The 20048-nt window shown below is 46.2% G+C and overlaps 1 protein-coding gene across 16 annotated transcripts in view; it reads right to left on the reverse strand.

Annotated features, from left to right (window-relative positions):
* Nucleotides 1–20048, reverse strand: part of SIGLECL1 (SIGLEC family like 1) — a 32425-nt gene that overhangs the window by 11640 nt on the left and 737 nt on the right. For 2 of the 16 annotated variants that reach the window (XM_045046294.1, XM_019818622.3), the window contains exons 1-2: nt 2893–3035; nt 2637–2784 (exon numbers count right to left, since the gene is read on the reverse strand). Coding sequence is in view for 8 of the 16 variants with exons in the window: in XM_045046297.1 (XP_044902232.1) it covers nt 5702–5824; nt 6287–6437; nt 7583–7688; nt 7808–8089; nt 9542–9545 (666 nt within the window). In the remaining 8 variants the exon portion in view is untranslated. Of the gene's footprint in view, nt 1–2636; nt 2785–2892; nt 5258–5657; nt 5825–6280; nt 6438–7582; nt 7689–7807; nt 8090–9541; nt 9651–10437; nt 11021–16438; nt 16558–19549; nt 19685–19775; nt 19946–20048 lie in introns of those variants that run through there. The other 14 variants (XM_006940928.5, XM_045046302.1, XM_045046297.1 and 11 more) reach the window with 13 other exon arrangements.

Below are 20048 nucleotides of genomic sequence, written 5' to 3' on the forward strand. Positions count from 1 at the left end.
GGGCACTAGGGTGGCTTAGTTGGTTAAGCATTTTGATTTCAGCTCAGGTCATGATCTCATTGTTTGTGAGATGGAGCCCCACATTGGGCTCTGCGCTAATAGCACAGAGCCTGCTTGGGATTCTCTTTCTCTTCCTCTCTCTCTGCCTCCACCCGACTCTCTTTCTCTCTCTCTCTCAAAATAAATAATAAATAAACTAAAAACAAAGGTATTTGAGCAATAAAAGACATTTCTATGGCTGACAGGATAAATTCCAAACCCCTTTGCCTTGCATTTGAGGCTGTCCATGATTTTGCCCCACACTTGGCCTATCTCCACTGCCCCCTTCCCTACGCTCTGCCATTCTTTGCCTGACAAAGAGGAAAGTATCTTTCCACATATGGTCCACACATTCCTGTCTCTGTATATTTACTCAGGCCACTCCCCTTTCCATGGCATCCTTCTGCAACTCTCCCTTCTGCCCACATTCAAATCCTGTCTCTCAGAATTTCTAAGTCCAGGTCAAATTTAACTTCTTTCAAGTAGCCTTCTAGGATCTCCAGAACCACAAAGAAGTCTCCCTTCCCAGACTCTCTTAAGCACCCCTATATGTCTATCTCTTTTGCGGCAATGTCTCAGACAAACTCTGAGAACTGTCCTCCCTGATAACCACTCTCCTGTGTATCCCTTTATTTCAAATTTGTTCAGGTGATTAATTCCCCAGTTAAAAAAAAACCCAACAACTATATTTCTGCCTCCTGTACATCCAGAGGTGGCTCTATGGCAAAGCTGTGGCCAGTGGGCCAAGTACAAGAAAAAGGCTATTAAAATATCGACAGCAAATAAAAGCCTATCCAGCCTTTACCACATTTTCTTTACCGTCACAATTGAGCTCCGAAGAACTGTTTTCTGCATATAATCCTAGCTAATGGAATTCCAGAGCCTGGTTTTAAAAAAATAAGTTTTCATAATAAAGGAAACAAGTCTCAGAAAGAATTGAAAAAGATGTTCACTTCCCCTGCAGCTATAAATCAAAAGATATTGTTCTGTGTTATAAAAGGGCTCAAGGAATCTGATTTGATATTGTACAAAACCGAGAATGTTTATAAGAATATAATTTATGTTCTCCTTTGCAATATACAGTTTTGTATGAATATTCATGACTGTTACTGACTTGTTCTGTTCTCTGTTGATACAAATCCGCCCTTGGAAGAACAATTTAAACAAAGTGGTCTTATGAGACTCTAAAGACATTAGAAATTATTCCATGTCTTATGAAAATGATATCCAAATAAAATGGAATTCTGACCAGTTGTCTTACTTGATAATTTCTTGCTCTGGTAACAATAACATTATAACTGACAACTCTGTTTTCTTAAATTGTATACCTATCTGTTAGGATTGTACTCTTCTCTTCTCCCAAATGTACGATGCAAAATAAAAACCTTGGACTCTGCTAGATTTATTATTAAGCAAATACTTTGAGAGACTTGTTTTCTTAAAGTATCAACCATGCTGAAGACTTTGGGGAGTTCTGCTTTTCTGATACTAACACCACTTTCTGCTTGTTGCTTTCTTCTCCTTCCCCTTCCCCTCTTGCTCCTCCTCCTCCTCCTCCTTCTCTTTCCCTGGAATATGGATGTGATGCTGGAGGTGGAGCAGCCATCTGGCAACCATGAGATAGCCATAAGGATCAAAACCACAGACTGAGGATGTTGTTGACAACAGCATGAGGGTTCTGGTTCCCTGCCAGCCTGATGGAGCCGCTACATTCACCGCACACAGCCTACTGTCATGCTTCCTCTTCATTTGGTTGTTTGTCTAGCTGGGAAATTGATGAAATATCCTACCAGGGGAACTATCCAAGAGTGAGATCCTTGAGAGAAAGCCCTACATCAAACAGATCTTTGTGTCCTCCACAGAGCTTAGAAAGGTTCTTGTCTGATAAATATTCACTGAAGAAAAATGTACAAGCACAAATCGTAATGATTTTCCAACTATTTGTTTCTAGTTTAATTCCACTGTGGTTAGAAAACATACTTTATACGACTTCAATTCATTTACATTTGTTGAGACTTGTTTTATAGCTCAGAACATAGTCTAAGTGTTCCATGAGCCCTTGACTAGAATATGTATTCTATTATTATTGGATGGAATATTCTATAAATGTCACTTAAGTCAATTTGGTTGATGGTATCTATATCCTTACTAATTTTTTCATCTGCTTGCTCAGTTACTGAAAGGGGAGATTTGCATTGTCTAGTTCTTTCTTCGGTTAGATTGGTTTTTTTTAATTTTTGAAATTAAAAATTCTAGTTATAAATTACTTCTCAGAATCTAATTGAATATAGTGATTTATTTACAACCTCAGGTGGAAGACTGAGGAGAGCTCTGTGGTGGTTCCACACTGGGCTTTGCAGGTTACTCGCTGGAAGTTTTAGGCAAGTGCTGTTCCCTTTCTGGTTTCCCTCCCATTTCTCCCATCTATAAAATGAGAAGGTGTTATAGCCCAGTGTGTAATGGTCCTTCTGACTTTAAAATTCCGATGTCTCCCAATTTCTCATTCCCTTCTCCAGGGCCTGGTGCAGCCACGGGTTGTCTCCACAGGAAACCTCTTTCCCCTCCCGCTAAATGATCATTTCCTTTTCCAGACTTACCCCCTTGTCTTGGGTTCCCACAGCGCCAACCAGGGCCCGCCTCAGCAGGTCTCTGCTAGGCTACTTTCCAGACAACTGAACGTCCTCCTCGAGTTTGGCCGAGTGCATCACGTGATCGATTGGCCGACTCACTATCTACGGGAACTTCCTGTTTCCATAAGGAACAAACTGATTGGCTGATTTAAAGCCTCCCGACCCGCCGGATCCACCCACTGATGCGTGGAATAAGCATGTGTACAACTACTGGATGACTCACCGTGAAGGGACGAAGGGAGAGGAAGGCTAACGCATCAGGCTGACTCATAACAAGTTCATTAGGCGGCCTGGGAGTCCCCAGCCTCACCAACTTCCGACCAACCAGAGGTCACGTGGGAAAGCCGCCCCGCGAAGTCCCGCCCCTCAGGCATGCCGTTAGCACACGTGAATCCGTCCGGAGCCAATCAGGGCCTAATGATGCACGCGGGGGCTGCTGGGACGGGGAGGGACCGTGCAGTAGAACCCTTGAGTCTCCCACGCCTGAGGCAGTCTGGAGCCAGCGGCAGTTCGTTTATCTTGAGCAGAAGGTTCTAAGACCCTACCAGCCCTGTGAACTGCAGGCCTAATCAGCCTTTAAGAGACACTCCTTCTTCAAGCCAGTACTGTGGGCGAGCAGGTGATAGGCGGCGAATTGAAAGCCATCGACCAAGGAACAAAAATGCCATGTGCTCGACCCTCAGGGCCGATGAGAAGGCATCTTGTGCCCCATTTCCCTTCCTGCAAGCAAGATCCCTATCACGAACAAAGCGAGACACGCGAGGAAGACCCAGCTCTTCGTTCTCTTGTCCAAACCCATCCCTGACCTGTTCCCAGCCCAGTTCCCATCCTCTCTCCCATTTCTCGTCTAGATGGCATTCTCCGCTCCTTAGGACCACACGTTCCGAAGTTACAGAGCACGTGAGGAAATAACCCTCTGTGAGTGAGGATAGAACTTAAAACTTCTCACCAGAGCCTTTGAGGCCCTGAAAGATCTGGTACGTCCGGAGCTCACCCTTCCACCTGAGCTCCGGGGCATAGACCTGGACTCTTAGACTCACTAAACTTCTCCCATCACAGAGCCTAGAATCTGCTGTCCCTCCGAGTAGCCCCTGATAATCCTTTTGGTCTCTCAGCCCAAATGTCACTCTCAGAGAGGCCTTCTCTGATTCTCTAATCCAAACTGGGTTCTTCCCCTTGTCCCTCATACTTTCTCATAGTATTATATCCTTTTTCTTCCTAGCACTTGTCAACATTGTAAGCTGCAGTTTTGTGTTTATTTCATTGTTGTTTGTGTACCTGTGTGGACCACGAGCTCCACGGAGGCAGGGCCAGTGTCTGTCTGGTTCACTCCACTACCCGGCACAAGGTGGATGCTTATATTTTTGTGGAATGTGTGAACTGCATGCCAAAGGAGTGCCCGTGCATGGGGGCTTATATAAACATCTGCTCTTGAGTACGGGATGACCATCACATTGGTGCTGGATGGAGAACCATTGGATTTATGCACAAATAATGCTTCAGGGAAGAGATGACCCTTTTTTGCAACCTCTGAAAATTACCAGCATCTGGCTCCAGAAGGGAGGATGTCATCCATTCAGCGGGGAACAATACACAGCCATCGTCCATCCTCTTGCCAGATCCCTGTTCTCATTTCTTGTATGCCTGTCTATCAGCCAAGAAATACTGCACTAACCTGTTAACTAGGCTCTTTGCCTCCAGTCTTGTATCTTCTGAGTTCCATAACTACTCCTAGTATGATTTCACTATGTATCATTCTTTGCTTCAAACCTTGCAACAGCTTATCATTCATTCATTCATTCATTCAGTTATTCGACAAACATCTTTGAGAGTCTTATATTTTAGGAACCATTCTAGGTGCTGGTGGTTCAAGTAGAAACCAAGACAGACAAGATACCTGTTCTTGTGGAACTCACATTCTAAGGGAGTCAAGATTAAGGCTCCAATGCCTTGTCTTGGCATTCAGGGATGGTCTTTGTGTCTTTTCTCCACCTGGACCTCTGGATACCACTTTTCACTCACTATCTACCTACATATGCCTCAGGTCAGGATACCGAAGTTCAAAGGGTGCAGTGGTGAAAAGGTTTCATCCAAAGACATATAGCCACTAAGCATTAAAGTTGGGATTCAATCCATATATGATGGCTCCAAAGCCTGGTGCTCTTGTATGTATATTCCAGGTTCTGGGCATACAGTAGGGGCTCCAAAGCTACTTCTGGACCATAGTCTCACATTTATTTTTCCTTTCGTTGATACCATCCTAGGCCAGAGCATACTTCTTCTGGTTAACCCGAACAACAGATTGTAGAGTTTGCTTGCAAAGATTCTAAGACCAGGTCCCAGAGTAACCCTACTCAATGGAGAACCAGTCAGTGTGAGGGACAGGTGGGGCTTGAGAGGGCTTTGTGAGCTGAGGAGGCTCCAGGGATCCGGGTTTGTTATAGACTCCAGGGTTTCTGGGGTGCCTAAGGATTCCGTGGACTTTGGTAATCCTGCAGATATTGGGACTCCAGGTAGGCACGTAGTTTTCATAGGCTTCATGAGCTCCACTTTATCTTGCTTTTTCTGGAAGTTTAAGGTAAGCGGTGCTATAGAGCAGGGCAAAGAAAGAAGAATATTGGAATAAGTCGAGAGGTGAGGTATCCAGTTCTTAAATGGACAGAATCCTGTCTCTCCCTATGAGCACAGAATTACAGCAATGTGGAGCAGACATTGGCTTCACCTTCTCTCAGAACCCCATAACTGGAGCCTGCAACCCGTCTTCTCTCAGTGCCCCTCCCTGTGCATTCCTAGCACTGGGAGCCACCCAATGTTCCCCAGACTCTTCTGGGGAGTTCTGCCTGACTTCCCCAGGGAGGGTCAATCCCTCCCTCCTCAACTATAACCCCTGTCCCAGCCATGTTGCTGCAAGGCTACCTTCCCACCAGCCTGCTTGCTCTCTGAGGACAGGGGCCTGGGTCTGACCCATTTCTGAGACCCCGGCATTACCCAGCATGGAGGTTGGGAGATACTGCAGGATATCTTGGTGGAATTTAACAGCTGCTTGGTTTATCCACCAGTTCCAATGCAGGGTTTAAGGAGGGCAGCAGGGCATTTCCAGTCCTCGAGGATTGTAAACGGTACATAACACTGAGGCCTGTCTCTTCCAAGCCCTGCTGAGGATATGGGGTGCAAGGTAAATGAAGACCTTGGCTTTGGTCTGGTCTCCAAGCACTTCAGGCTAACTTGGGCCTGTGGTATCTACGGACCGTGTTTTCTACAATCTGCCAAACACTCAGAGACCAAAGCCTTTGGCTTCCACTCTGATGCCACAAACACTGTTAGGGATTCTTTCAACCCCGTTCTCAATGGGGACTCAGTGTGAAGGGGTGTGTGTGTGTACATTGCTGATTCTAATGCCCTTTAAGTTATTTGTCTTAATTTTCATCCTTCTTCCCCTCTCTGGGCCTTGGCTTCACCATCTATAAGATGATCTGCAAGCACATTCTGGCATTCTAGGTGCCCCATAGGACTGATGATGGTAATTCCTTTAAACACTGTATGTGCCTCTCCTCGTGAGTCTTACTGCCATTATGCTGATAGTCTAGACTCCAGACGCAGTGGGTACCCACCAATACCTCACTCTCTGAGGATGGAGTGATTGTGGATTTTTCTGGCTCCTTAGGCTTCAGAGACAGCTTGGGTTCTTGGCATGCTCTGACTTTTGGGCTCTTTTCTGCTCTGACCGCTGCAATTTTCTTTGCCAGCTTCATTCTGATATGTTTCACCCTAAGGAAATGACCCCCCCCCCCCCCCCCCCCGCCCCGATCAGTTCCGGCTCTCTGCCCCCCACTGGGCTCTGGTCTTCACCAGAAGTTCTGGTTTAGAGTTTCAGCGACACCACTGGCTTGCTGTGTTATCTGGGGCAAGCCACACAGCCTCTCTGGGAATTGGTTCCATCCTCTGTACAATTGGGAAACCTTGCTTATTGGGCTGTGGGGCTCAGCTGAGGTCAGCCATGAAAGGGCTTTGCAAACTGTAAAGGATTGTTACTGGTCTTTAGGTGCAGCTGATTATACTTTAAAAATAGCTCCCCGGTTTGCCCTGCCACCTTGTGGCTCTTCTTTCTCACTCCTGATAGCCAGTCGATCCCAAGTGTCCCATCATCTCTCTGACTGCCCTTCATCACTTAAACCCAGCTCAAACTGGGCTCTTTATTATGTAGTCTTCCTGCCTGGCCTCATGCCTCTGGCTCTTGCCCTCTGGTCTGTGTACAGACACCTTGCACTAGGAGCTTTTCTTCCCTGCTTAACACTGTTCCTCGGCTCCCAACTGAGGATCAAGTCCAAGACGCTTGGACTGGCCAGAGCCCCCCTCCCCCCCCCCCCACCCCCTCTCCCCCCGCTGAAGTCTCTGGCCTGACCTCTGGCAGCTCTGCCCTTCTCACTCTGGGCTTCTAGCCAATACATTTAGCCAAGTTTCGAGAGTCTTTATGAACTAACACCAAGAAGCTTTCTCAACTTCATGTTCAGCCATTTCCCATCACTGTCAATGCATCTGACATTGCACACAGACACCGGCAATTCCTCAAATGTGTCTCTGGGGTCTGCGTATGCTACTTTCCACCCAGCAAATGAGCACTCAGCCCCTCAGGGCCGCTTTAGACAGCACCCCGGGGAGCTCCACTGGCTTCTCCGTGGCTGCCACTTCCTCCTTTGCTTTCTCCTTTATGAAATTCACTGAAAGCCTCTGTCCCTTGGGCCTTGTTTGTGGCTGAGCATAGTCCTGAGGGCCCTGGACTGTGGTGACCATGTTTGGTGCCTCCTTCCCTTACCAGACCCTGAGCTCCTTGGGGGCAGGGGTTCTGTCTTTCCCTTTCCCCGCCAGCACCCAGGCCAGGGCCTGCTGGGTACGGTTTTAGCCCTGGTACTCACATGAGTGGGATGAGGCAGAAAAACAGCAGTGAGGCTGCAATGGCTCCATAGACAACACCCTGGATCAGCCCTTTCATGAAAGTCTGGGGAAGAAAAGAACTCTTTCCTGGAAGGAGAGAGCATGTGAGAAAGTCTTCTGTCCTGAAAGCTTGGAGTTGGAGTCCGAGCTCTGCTCCCTCCCCAGCTCACTCCCTCACCCAGAGACCGGGCCCCCTCTACCCTCACTTGGCATCAGTAGGATGCTCAAAGCATGGGTTCCATTTTGGTTCTTCCCCTCACAGAGAAGGCTTGTGCTCATTTTTGGCTGCTCTGTCAGGCTGATGGTGCTGTTGGCCCAGGGGGCGATTATGGTGGAAGTCACGTGGACACTGCTATCCACACTGTTTGCACCCACGGGAGCCCCTCCCATCCACCACTGCACGGAGGGTGTGGGGGTGCCATAGAAGGAGCAGCTGCACAGAAGAGTCTTCTCCAAGGAACAAGAAGAATAGAGCAGCCTGGCAGGTGCTGTGGGGAGGGAGGATCAGCAATCAGCAAGCATCCTGACTTCCTTTCTCCACTTCCTCCAGGACCCAGCCTTCTCCTTATTTGTGACTCCCAAAGGAGCTTCCAAAAGACTTTCTGGAAGCCCAGAGGAGCTGGGCTTCACAGACAAGTTCCCCTTCATCCTTTCTCCTCACCTGGCCTCAAAGTGAACGCTGGACCTGACTAATGGCAAGGGAACTTTCTGAGGATCTGCATTGCCTCTGAGCTGTTACCTGACCCCCACCTCCACCCCCAGGCTCTTCCTCCCATCCCTCAGGCTCTGCTCCTTCCCAGTTCCATCTGTGATCAATTTCTTCCTCTCTCTCTCTTACTGTCCAGATGCTGTTGGGCAAGTCACTTCCCCTTTCTTTAGGCTTTCTCAGTTTGGAAAATAAGGGTATTTGCTGAACTGTATCATGCTATCATTGATGTAAGAATAAATGCCCTGGAGCACCTGGATGAATCAGTCGGTTAAGCATCTGACTCTTGATTTTGGCTCAGGTCATGATCTCACGGTTTCTGAGTTCGAGCCCTACACTGAGCTCTGTGCTGACGGTGTGGAGCCTGCTTGGGATTCTCTCACTCCCTCTTTCTCTCTCTCCCCCCAGTAAGTAAATAAACTTAAAAAAAAAAAAAAAAGAATGAATGCCCTATGGTTGGCAGTGTTCCTAGCTGAGTACATGGTAAAATGTTTGCCATTCAATAAATAGAGCACCTTTCTAGATTTTCTTCTTCCCAGTCCCAAGTGGACTTTGAGCACTCATCCTAAGCAGAGATTGCTATGGTGTTTTCTGAGTAAGAACATTCGAGCCTGCTTCACTCCACACAGAATGGGTGGGATATGTTATCCACTTGGTGACTTTCATCGGTTGATAAATAAGGAACAGTCACCCTCTTCAGGGTCTTCAACAAGGAATCAGTTCTTAGCGTTACTGACAAAGCATACGTTGTCACCGGGAGTCGTTTGAGATTACTGGAAGAAAGGGGTGATTTTCTCTTGAAGAGTACCCCTTGATCTTGGACTTTTCATCTGGGTCACATGGAGGCAGGGGGATGAGGAAGTTTCAGGGACTCTCCCCGACTGCTGTCCTCTGGATTATGTATTTTTACCATCTGGGAAGGCGTGCCTGTGGACAGTGACTGACAGACATGGGAACACTGACTACCCCTGGGTTTTTCAGCATTTTGTGCTTCTCGTACCTTCAACCTCCTTGGCTGAGCGCCCACCCTCACCCCTAACTCCGCTCCCCGACCCAGTCTGCTCTTTGCCCCAGACATCCCCAGCCCTGCCGGGACCCGACGCACAGATGTCTAATCCATGTTGGTTATTTGGTACCCTAACCCTTATGTCCTCTTCTCAGACCTCTGCAGCCTAGCCCCCACCCTGGTCCTGGCACCTCAGACACCTCCAGCACTGCCCCTCACCCCACTCACCCATCTGCAGCAGCAGTGGTCCTCAGGAAGAGGAGGGGCCCGGGGTCTTTGCCTCAGCTGGCTCTCGCGTCAGAGCCGTGTGGTTCAGAAGGGACGAGACGGCAGGTAACTGAAAGGATGTGGGTGGGAGAGCAGAAAGTATTCTTAGCAAGCTAGGGGCTTCTGTTTCTGGTCATCCTGGAGGTCTGTTCATCCTCAGAAGCAGGAATTACATGGGGTGAGACGTTCAAGAGCATCTAGGGACAGGAAGCACCCCGATGACCTCTGGGGGGGGGGTGCCCAATGCTGCATCTCCTTCTTTCTCCCCTGGTCTTTCCCTCCCAGACCCAGCCCACTTGGGAGAAACTCAGTTACCATGTCCCTTGGGTTCTCTCTCAAAGCAAATGGGGTTTCATGGAAGGGCTGTGTGCCTCAGAGGCACAGGACCAGTCCGGGTGTTTGGCATAACCCACAGGAACCATGAGAGGAATTGCCTAGAGCAGGAGCGACTCAGGCCAGGTGGCCAGGGAGGAGTGATGGTCCAGAAGGACAGGCTCTGCATCAACAGCAGCGAGCCGGATGCAGGGCTCTAACTCACGAACCATGAGATCACGACCTGAGCTGAAGTCAGATACTCAACTGACTGAGCCGCCAGGCGCCCCAAGGATGGGACAACCTTAACACATCCTTTGGGAAAATGGGAATGGACAAGAATTCCTACCGCTGATAGGAGAAGTTCCAAACTTCCTTGCTTTGCAAATGAGATTCTCCACAATTTTGCCTCACCTTTGCTGTTCCCCCCTGCGCCTTTCCCAACATTTTCCACACCAAAGGGAAAGTGCTGCCTTCTCCAATGTTCACCTTACACATCCTTCCCCCTTTCACAGCTTTTCCTCTGGCAACTCTGCTCCGCCCACCTTCAAATCCTACTCCAGTTTCAAAGCTGAGTTGAGTGCCACTTCCTGCATGCAGCCTCTCCTGATCTCCCTGCCCGGTCAAAAGTGCAGAAATCTCTCCCTTTTCCAGAAGGACCCAGTTATTTCCTTTGTTGTTTCTTGAGGAAAGAGTCAGTTTTTCCCTCCTAGTAGAGTTATTTGTTTTTATGCAGCCAAACAACAACTCCTTATCCTGCTCTTCATTACTAACAAACCCAACTTTGTTTAGCGGTGCGTTGTTGCAAGTTAAAGCACTACTTTGTCCTCCTTTGCAGGTAACTTGGGGCACGTGACATTGTTTTATTGGAAGTGGGCTGAGGATTCCCGGGAAAGTCTTCCTTTCCTGATATTGTCATTTCTTTCCTCCTTGTCGCTTTCTTCTCCTTCCTCCCTAGAATATGGATGTGATCCTGGAGGTAGAGCAGCCATTTGGCAGCCATGAGGTAACCACGAGGATGAACGCCACTCATGAAGGATATTCTAGCAGAATAGTTTGAGGAGCCCAATTCCTGATGGCCTTGTGTTACTGCTACACCAGCTCTGCACAGCCTATCTCTGTTCATCTCTTTGGATGAGGAAGACAAATTTTTATTTGGTTAGGTCATTCTAGTTGGGAAACTAACACAATATCTTAGTAAAGAATCTACCTGAGACTGAGCCCTTTAAGGGAAGGCCCTACATCAAACAGACCTTTGTGACCTCAGAAGAGCTTAGAAAATGACCTTGCTTAGGGTGCCTGGGTGGCTCAGTCTGTTAAGCATCTGACTCTTTTTCTGTTTTTTAAGTTTATTTATTTTGAAAGAGAGAGAGAGGGAGGGGCAGAGAGAGAGAGAGAGAGAATCCCAAGGAGGCTGCATGTGGGCAGCTTGGAGCCCAATGTGGGGCTCGCTCTGTGAGATTGTGACCTGTGAGATTGTGACCTGAGCTGAAATCAAGAGATGGACACTTAAACTGAGCCCCCCAGGCACCCCAAGGGTCTGACTTTTGATCTTGGCTCAGGTCATGATCTCACAGTTTGTGAGAGCGAGCCCTGTGTCAGGCTCTGTGCTGACAGTGCAGAGGCTACTTGGGATTCTCTCTCTCCCTCTCTATCTGCCCCTCCCCACTCAAAATAAATAAGTAAACATTAAAAAACAAAGAAAGAAAGTGACCTTGTTTGGTAGTCACTGACAACATGTTCAACTGTCAGTTTTATCTTTTGTGAAACTATCCCCCCCCCCTTTTTTTTTAAATAAAGCATTGACTTAAGAGCAGGGGCCCTGGATTTGAGTACTGATTATATAAGCTATGTCACTGATTCACTGGAGGACCAGACAAGTCTTTTCCCTCTTTGGGCCACGAGTCCTCCATTTCTGCACAAATTCCTGGAAAAGGCAGGATGAGGGGATGTGTCCCTAGTCTATAATACCTTGTGGCAGAACTTCTGGCTTCTGACACAACAGGTATCCCAGCACCATTATCCCTGTTGCCTCCACTACAGAGCCTTAAAATAACAAATATTAATGTTCCCAGGTTCCCTTACATGAATGTCCTGGTAGTCAGGTGACACAGTTTTGGTCAAGGAAAGAAAAAAACCTTTCCAACCATATTGATATTTTACTGTTCAGAAAGGTCACTTAAACCTAGAAGGGAAAAAGAAAGCAAAACCCTAAAATTGAACACAAACGAGATCTAGTAAACAAATGAAAACAATGATAACAGAACCATTCTGGAAGAATGTCTATTTCAAGTAACCTTTGAACACAGTGCTCTGACTCTACTGTCTTGAGGGAGACAAAGAGAGTTATCAATACAAACCCTTGGCTTTAAAGAACAAATGCTATTTCCATATTCTGTTCATTGAAAGAGCCTAGAAGCAACGACATATCCCTAGTGATAAACACGCCTAGCACCTATATCTTGGTTTCTAAACAATATCCATCATTGGGCTGGAGCCTGCATAAACCAGCTTTAAAAAGCTGATTATTAAATTTTCAAAAGTGTTACAAGCTGGTTGTCAAACATGGCCATTATTAAAAATTAAATTATATAAACTTATAAACAAATTGTATTAAAAGCAAAGATGATAATCACTCGAAACTGATTACTCGCTAATTTTTCTAGTGCATTTTACTGTTATCTGTGTCCTTGAGATTATTTGCATCTATTGTACCTGTATGATGGAAATGCCACATAACGGTGTGCTATTGTATCTCTTCCTAACTCTATATGATGAGTTGGTAGCTTGAGACTATCTCCAGTGAGAATGTCTACACAGCAGAGGTTGGTAATACTACAATTCAGGGCTTCTTTTTCCCTTCGGAGATCCGGCTAGTAAATATTTACTAGCATTCCATTGCTAGTATTTCCCACTCAAAGGAACGCCTTCATGTTGGAACAGCCTTCCATAAACCAAGCAGCTCTTTGTTGGTCAACTGAGAGCTATTCACTGTCACCACCCAAGTGGCAATAGGATCTGGCAGCTCCTCGGGTGGTAATAGGAGGGGAAAGAGGCCATCTGCTCCCTAATATGATGACTACCTCCTCACATTCCCCTGGTACCAGGTTCCCCTATAAACCATTTCCATTTTATTACAGAACTCTTCTGGGCACGGTCTTCCTTATTATCGTGTTTATCCAAATTACCAAAGATATCATGGATATTTCAGATTTCAGGATTATTGTACTTCCGTCCGTCCTGTGGGCATTTTCAATCAAAGCTCAATAGCCAGCTAGTTGTCTGTCTCAAATGGAAATTTCCTGATTAAAAAAAAAAAATCCCAGTGGTTGCCACTGGGTGGTGCTGGCTGGCTTTTGCCATAAACTGCAGTCTGCATAGACTCCCAAGACTTCGCTCTAGTGGTTTTATGGTTAGGAGCTGGCCATATTCCCAAATGTAGAATGTGTGCCATCCAAAATCCAAATCAACCAAACGCTGGGCTTCTGACATGTTTTTTTTTTTTTTCCTCACCAGATACCCTATATTCTTCAAATTAACAACCTGTGTGGGCCTGGGCAATTTTATTGGTTCCCATTTAGCATATACTGGCTGAAGGGAGGATTTACATGCCTCCTATTTCATAATACTAGGTAAGGGAGGTGTTTCCCAGTCAGACACGGTACGTACTTACATTCAGATAAAGGAGGAGACACAATGGCTTTACATAAAATCTGTTCAAGTATTCTATTTTTCATCTTAAACAAACCCTCACTTAACTCCTTCAATCCCTCTATTCCCATATCTTCCCAATCTAACTATAACTCCCACTAGCCTCCAGCTTAAGGAGTCCCAGAAACATCTCTTCTCCTGACCATTTCACCACTAATGTGCCTGTGGCTTTGAGTCTCCAGCTAGGCATGGAGCCAAAGAACTGAGGCCCTTTTATTTACTTTTTTAAAAATTAGGGGCGCCTGGGTGGCGCAGTCGGTTAAGCGTCCGACTTCAGCCAGGTCACGATCTCGCGGTCCGTGAGTTCGAGCCCCGCGTCGGGCTCTGGGCTGATGGCTCAGAGCCTGGAGCCTGTTTCCGATTCTGTGTCTCCCTCTCTCTCTGCCCCTCCCCCGTTCATGCTCTGTCTCTCTCTGTCCCAAAAATAAAAAATAAACGTTGAGAAAAAAAAAATTTTTTTTAATTAAAAAAAAAAGTTTTTATTTATTTTTGAGAGAGAGAGAGAGACAGACAGAGCACAAGCAGGGGAGGGGCAGAGAGAGAGGGAGACACAGAATCCAAAGCAGGCTCCAAGCTCCAAGCTGTCAGCACAGAGCCTGATGCGGGGCTCAAGCTCGTGAACTGTGATATTGTGACCTGAAATCAGAGGCTTAACCGATTAAACCACCCAGGTGCCCCAATTATCATCTTTTTTTAAAAGAATACTTATTTATTTTGAGAGAGCGAGCATGAGTTGGGGAGGGGCCACCCAAGAACCCCTGACCAATCATTACCTTGATTAGGTCATGGGACCATCACCTCAAGCCATTTGAAGTTCAGGTCCCATTGTCATATTTGCCTTTGGACTTTTGAAATTCCTCGAAACTAGGGTAACTGGAACAGATTTTATTAGGATCCTTCAAAGTTGGGGGGGAGGTATCTGAGGCTCCCCCTGGTCTACCCAAACTCCAAAAGCACTGCACTCAGACCTTTGTTTTGATCCCATCAATTTCCATTTTATTCATTTATTTTATTTTTTTAATGTTTATTTTTGAGAGAGAAAGAGACAGAGACAGAGCGCTAGTGGCGGAGGGGCAGAGAGAGAGAGACAGAGACAGAGAGAGAGAGAGACAGAATCTGAAGCAGGTTCCAGGCTCTGGGCTGTCAGCCCAGAGCCTGATGTGGGGCTCAAACCCACAAACTGAGAAATATTGACCTGAGCCGAAGTTGGACACTTAACTGACTGAGCCACCCAGGCGCCCCGATTCATAACTATTTAAAGATTTTTCTCTCTGTTGGGATGAGTCCCTTTGACACTCCCTTCATCTTTCTCCGTTCTCTTGTGAATCATTCACTCTAATTTTCTTTGCTACCTATTGTTCCAACATGACTTTTCCCTTTAGTAGCAGCCCTGAGGCCAGCAGCCATAGCTCAGACTGAACAGAACCCAAGCTTGGACCAGCGTTAGGATCCACTCCAGCTCTTTTCTTTCATTATAGCTCTTACAGATAAAAGCAACCAAGGGATTGTTATATTTGGCTGGTTTCTTGAGATTTTGAATTTCCTTATCCACCTAGTGAGTCAATTCCTTCAGAGTTGGATCCATAATTAAAAAAAAAAAAAAAGAAACATTGGTAACTTTAACTTCCTGTAACTAATTGCAGAACAGTTGCATTTTCATGCCCATGAGTGACTTTGGGGACATGTAGGAATCAAAGGTTCCTCATCCCCTGATTTCACATCTTTGTTCTTCCCAAACCATATGTTTCACTGAGTCAGGTTCTCGCAAATCTCATTTCTGAGGCCAACTGCAAAGTTAGGGAACAGTTCCAAAAAGATGGCCTCACTTCTGACACCAACTGCAGATTTCAGAGGTCTCTAAAACCACCCTCACTTCTAACACCAATTGCAAGTAGTCCCCATGACTACTCATAGGTTCGATAATTCACTAGAAATATTCACAGAATTCCTGAAAGCTGTTATACTCATGGTTATTATTTATTACAACTGAAGGATTCGTATTAAAATCTAGCCAGGGAAGAAGCACATAGGGCAGAGTCCAGGAAAGTTCCAACCAGAGTTCCCAGCTGTCCTCTCCCTGTGGAGTCATGGACAGTATAACTCATATTTCCTGGTAATGATGTGCGACAATATGCATGGAATATGACAACCTGAGAAGTTCACCCCAGCCTTGTGTCCACAGTTTTTATTGGGCCTTCATCACATGGGCCCGACTGACTGCTCCCAGTCAGTCCCATCACATGGGCTTGGGTCTCCGTCTCTAGGTCCTTCTGAAGTTGAGCTGGTACCACATGATCCAAAGACCTTAAATCACATTGTTACATGATCTGGTGTGGCCGGCCCCTGCCTTGAATCACATTTGCAGACTATTCAGTGTGATGCAAGGCCCCCAGGCAAACAAAGACACTCCTGTCAGGCATGGCATCCTAGGGGCTTAGATATTATTTCCCAGAAGCCAAGGGCGAAGGCCAGATCTTTCTTCAGGCTGGGTTAAATACCTTACCACAAAGAATGATAAATGCCAAATCCAGGGTAGCAGTAATTTCTAGGTTTGCGTGGGAAATGTTTCTGGGGAATGGGTGTATAAGAGGTATAACACACATTCCTTTTATACCATTTTCACACCTTTCAATATGTCTGAAATATTTCACAATATTTAAATGAAAATCTGATCATTTGTCATTTATGTAAAAGCTTTATGTACGCGTATTACATGAAAATATATATGTTCACATATAATAGTTATATGTTCGTATATAACACATTCATAAATGCACAAACATAAATGAAACAAAGATCTGGAAAGATACATAATAAGCTGGTACCAGTACTTACCTGTGGGGAGAGCAGTGATAAGAGGAAAGATGAAGTAGGATTTTCAGTTTTTATTCTATACACGTTGGCATTGTTTGACACGTAAGTTTGCATTCATGTATTACATTGGGGAACAAATTCTTTTCATAAACATGAATTAGTAAATGAAAACAAAGACAGGATTGCATAATTAGACCATAATGAAATGTTGAGAATCTTTGACTGAGATAAATATTTATTTATGTACTAATACCTGTCAATTCCACCTGTACATCATCTCATTTACTACTCCCAAGAACCTGAGAGACTGAATATACAATGTCCATACCATATATGGCCCTCAAAGCCTCAACTGTACGACATGACTCTGACCCTCACTTTGCAGCAACGAATACAAGAAGCCAAACCACAACCTCTGTGGCAATCGACCCAGTACAGTCAGAACTTGGTCAATGAATGCTAGCTTCCCTGTTTTTTGCCCCTGCTTCCAGCTCAGAACCAACCAAAGAAAGTGGACTCTGCTCCCCAATTCAACCACATAAGATACCCCCACTCTTTCTTTCTTTCTTTCTTTCTTTCTTTCTTTCTTTCTTTCTTTCTTTTTCTTTTGAGAGCAAGAGGGGCAGAGGAAGAGAGAGGGAGAGAATCTTAATCTTAAGCAGGTGTGGAGCCTGACGTGGGGCTTGATTCCATAACTCTGGGATCGTGACCAGAGCCGAAACCAAGAGTCAGACGCTCAACTGACTGAGCCACCCAAGTGCCCCTAAATTGCCCCCACTTCGAATTAGCTAACCTCCAGCTTCCCCATGATAACACTCTCCTGTCAGACCCTATCTGAAACTCTTTTTCCCACTGTGCTGCCTCCCTTTGAGTTGTTGCCACATGCAAGTGATGATGGCTGACTCTCCTGTTACAGCTCTGAATAAGCAACTTGTTTGTTCTCACTTCGGTAGTCTTCACTTATTTCCAGGAACCCTGAGGAATTAAGTCTTACAATGGCCTCCTTATGGAGGAGGAAACTGAAGCGCAAGGTTGTAAGTGATTTCCTTAAATAAGTTAGAGATGGATCTAAAAGTCAAGTTCCGGGGCGCCTGGGTGGCTCAGTCGGTTAAGCGTCCAACTTCGGCTCAGGTCATGATCTCAAGGTTTGCGAGTTTGGGCCCCGCGTTGGGCTGTGTGCTGACAGCTCAGAGCCTGGGTTCTGCTTCGGATTCTGTGTCTCCCTCTCTCTCTGCCCCTCCTCTGCTCATGCTCTGGCTCTCTCTGTCTCAAAAATAAATAAAACATTTTTAAAAAATAAAATAAAATAAAATTCAAGTTCCTCTTGCTCCACACCAACCTCCCAAGGAGCAGAAAAATGTTTATAAACTACCTACATTCTTTGGCCAACAGGCAACAGAGCAAGGGTAGAAAGTAATATTAAAAGTTTAAACATCCTTGCTCTCATCTCAGAAAAATAAAAATAAAAACCAATCACCTAAAAGTTAGGAAACATGTCTCTAAATCAAATGAACTAGCACCTAGGAAGAAATCAAGAGTCGAAAGCTCAGAGTCCTTTGTGACTACCCTCCTTTCTCTCATGGCCTGCAGCCATGTCGGAAAATCCTGTGGGCACTGATTTCAAAATACACTTCCAGTCACCTCCACTGCTGTCACCCTGGCCCAAGACACCAGGCTCACTCACCCAGATGGCTGCAGGAACCGACTCACTGGCCTTGCTGCTCTACCTTAGTCCCTGTCCATTTTATTCCCCGTGCTGTGGCCAGAGGGAACCTATCAACACTTCAGTAACATCCTGCCCCTTCTCTGCTCAAAATTCTCCAGTGCCTCTCATCTCACTCCAAGTATAAGCCAAAGTTCTGCATGAGGTAGGTAGCCCCTCTCCCTTTACCTCTCTGACCTCACCTCCTGCCACTCTACGGAGGCCCTGCTCTCTACTTCAAAGCACAGTCTGGGGGCGCCTGGGTGGTTCAGTCAGTTAAGCACCTGACTCTTGGTTTCAGCTCAGGTCACGATCCCACAATCTCACAGTTTGTGAGATTGAGCCTTGAGTCAGGCTCTGCGCTGACAGCTTGGAGCCTGTTTGGGATTCTCTCTCTGCCCCTCCCCTTCTCCTTCTCTCTCTTTCTCTCTCTCTCTAAAAACAAATAAATGGGGGCGCCTGGGTGGCTCAGCTGGTTAAGCGTCTGACTTCAGCTCAGGTCGTAAACTTGTGGTTCGTGAGTTCGAGCCCCGCGTCGGGCTCTGGGCTGATGGCTCAGAGCCTGGAGCCTGCTTCCGGTTCTGTGTCTCCCTCTCTCTCTGCCCCTCCCCCGTTCATGCTCTCTCTCTGTCTCAAAAATAAATAAAACGTTAAAAAAATTTTTTTAACAAATAAATAAACTAAAAAAAAAAAAAAAAGCACAGTCTGCTTCCTCTAATGAGTCTCAAGAAGCACATTCCTTAGTGGTGGCACTCTCACGCATTCTTTCTAGCAACCAACATTATGAGCACCTTGTTTACGCCAGGCACTGTTTTAGGGAAAGGGAATTAAATAATAAGAATCCCTGTCTTCATTCTAGTAGGGAGGGAAGGCAGACAATGAATGAGTTGGCAATCAAGATAATTTGATAGCTAGGAAGTACCATGAAGAAAAACAACGCAGGATAATAGGATAGCAGGTTATGGGATGGGGGGTGGGGGGCAATGGAGAAACAGCTTGGGTAGAGTGGTCAGAGAAAGCCTCTTTGAGGAAGTGACATTTGAGCAGATACCCGGAGGGAGGAAATCCATATCTGCTCCCCTTTTTGCATTGCCAATATATTCCCCCCTTCTCTGATTTAAAACCACATTTGGGGGCGCCTGGGTGGCTCAGTCAGTTAAGTGTCTGACTTCGGCTCAGGTCATGATCTCACAGTTCGTGGGTTCAAGCCCCGCGTCGGGCTCTGTGCTGACAGCTCAGAGCCTGGAGCCTGCTTCACATTCTGTGTCTCCCTCTCTCTCTACCCCTACCCGCCCCCCCCCCCAACACACACTCTGTTTCTGTCTCTCAAAAATAAATAAACATTAAAAAACAAACAAACCACATTTGGATGTTGGAATGAGCCCTGTCTGGGTCCAGGCCCAGGCTTTGCTAGTAAATCACTGAATAACCTTGGTCGAATATTTTCTCCTCTCTAGTTTTCCTTTGATTTCCTCATCTGTAACATGAGTGCATTTTCTGGTTTGAGGTGTAGTGAGCCGTCTAGCTCTAAAATTCTGATTTCTTCTTGCTTTTCTCCTGCAAGGCTTTAGAGATACAGGGATCGCTCTTCATGCACCCTCCTTTTTCCTCCCCCTTACACTTCCCTTTGCCCATCTTTCCTCCTCTGCATTTTACCTTTGGCTCTCGTTGCAAGGGCTCCAGGATATTTTTCCTCCTCAGCACGCTTCCGACCGTGTATGACCTTGGCAGAGTCTAAATGCTACAAACGGCTTTTCCGACTCGCTGCGGGAAGCACCCCACTTTTGGACGACTGGCCTACTTATGCTCACTGGAAAGCTGATTTTCTAGGGACACCAAGGACAAACAGTGAAACTGATTAACCCGCTTACACTCGGGATAACCGTGGGACTAATGACTGAACGCCTCACAGGGGGATTAATTTATTAA

This window comes from Felis catus, chromosome E2 (genome assembly GCF_018350175.1).
Source record: "Felis catus isolate Fca126 chromosome E2, F.catus_Fca126_mat1.0, whole genome shotgun sequence".
Taxonomy (NCBI): Eukaryota; Metazoa; Chordata; class Mammalia; order Carnivora; family Felidae; genus Felis; species Felis catus.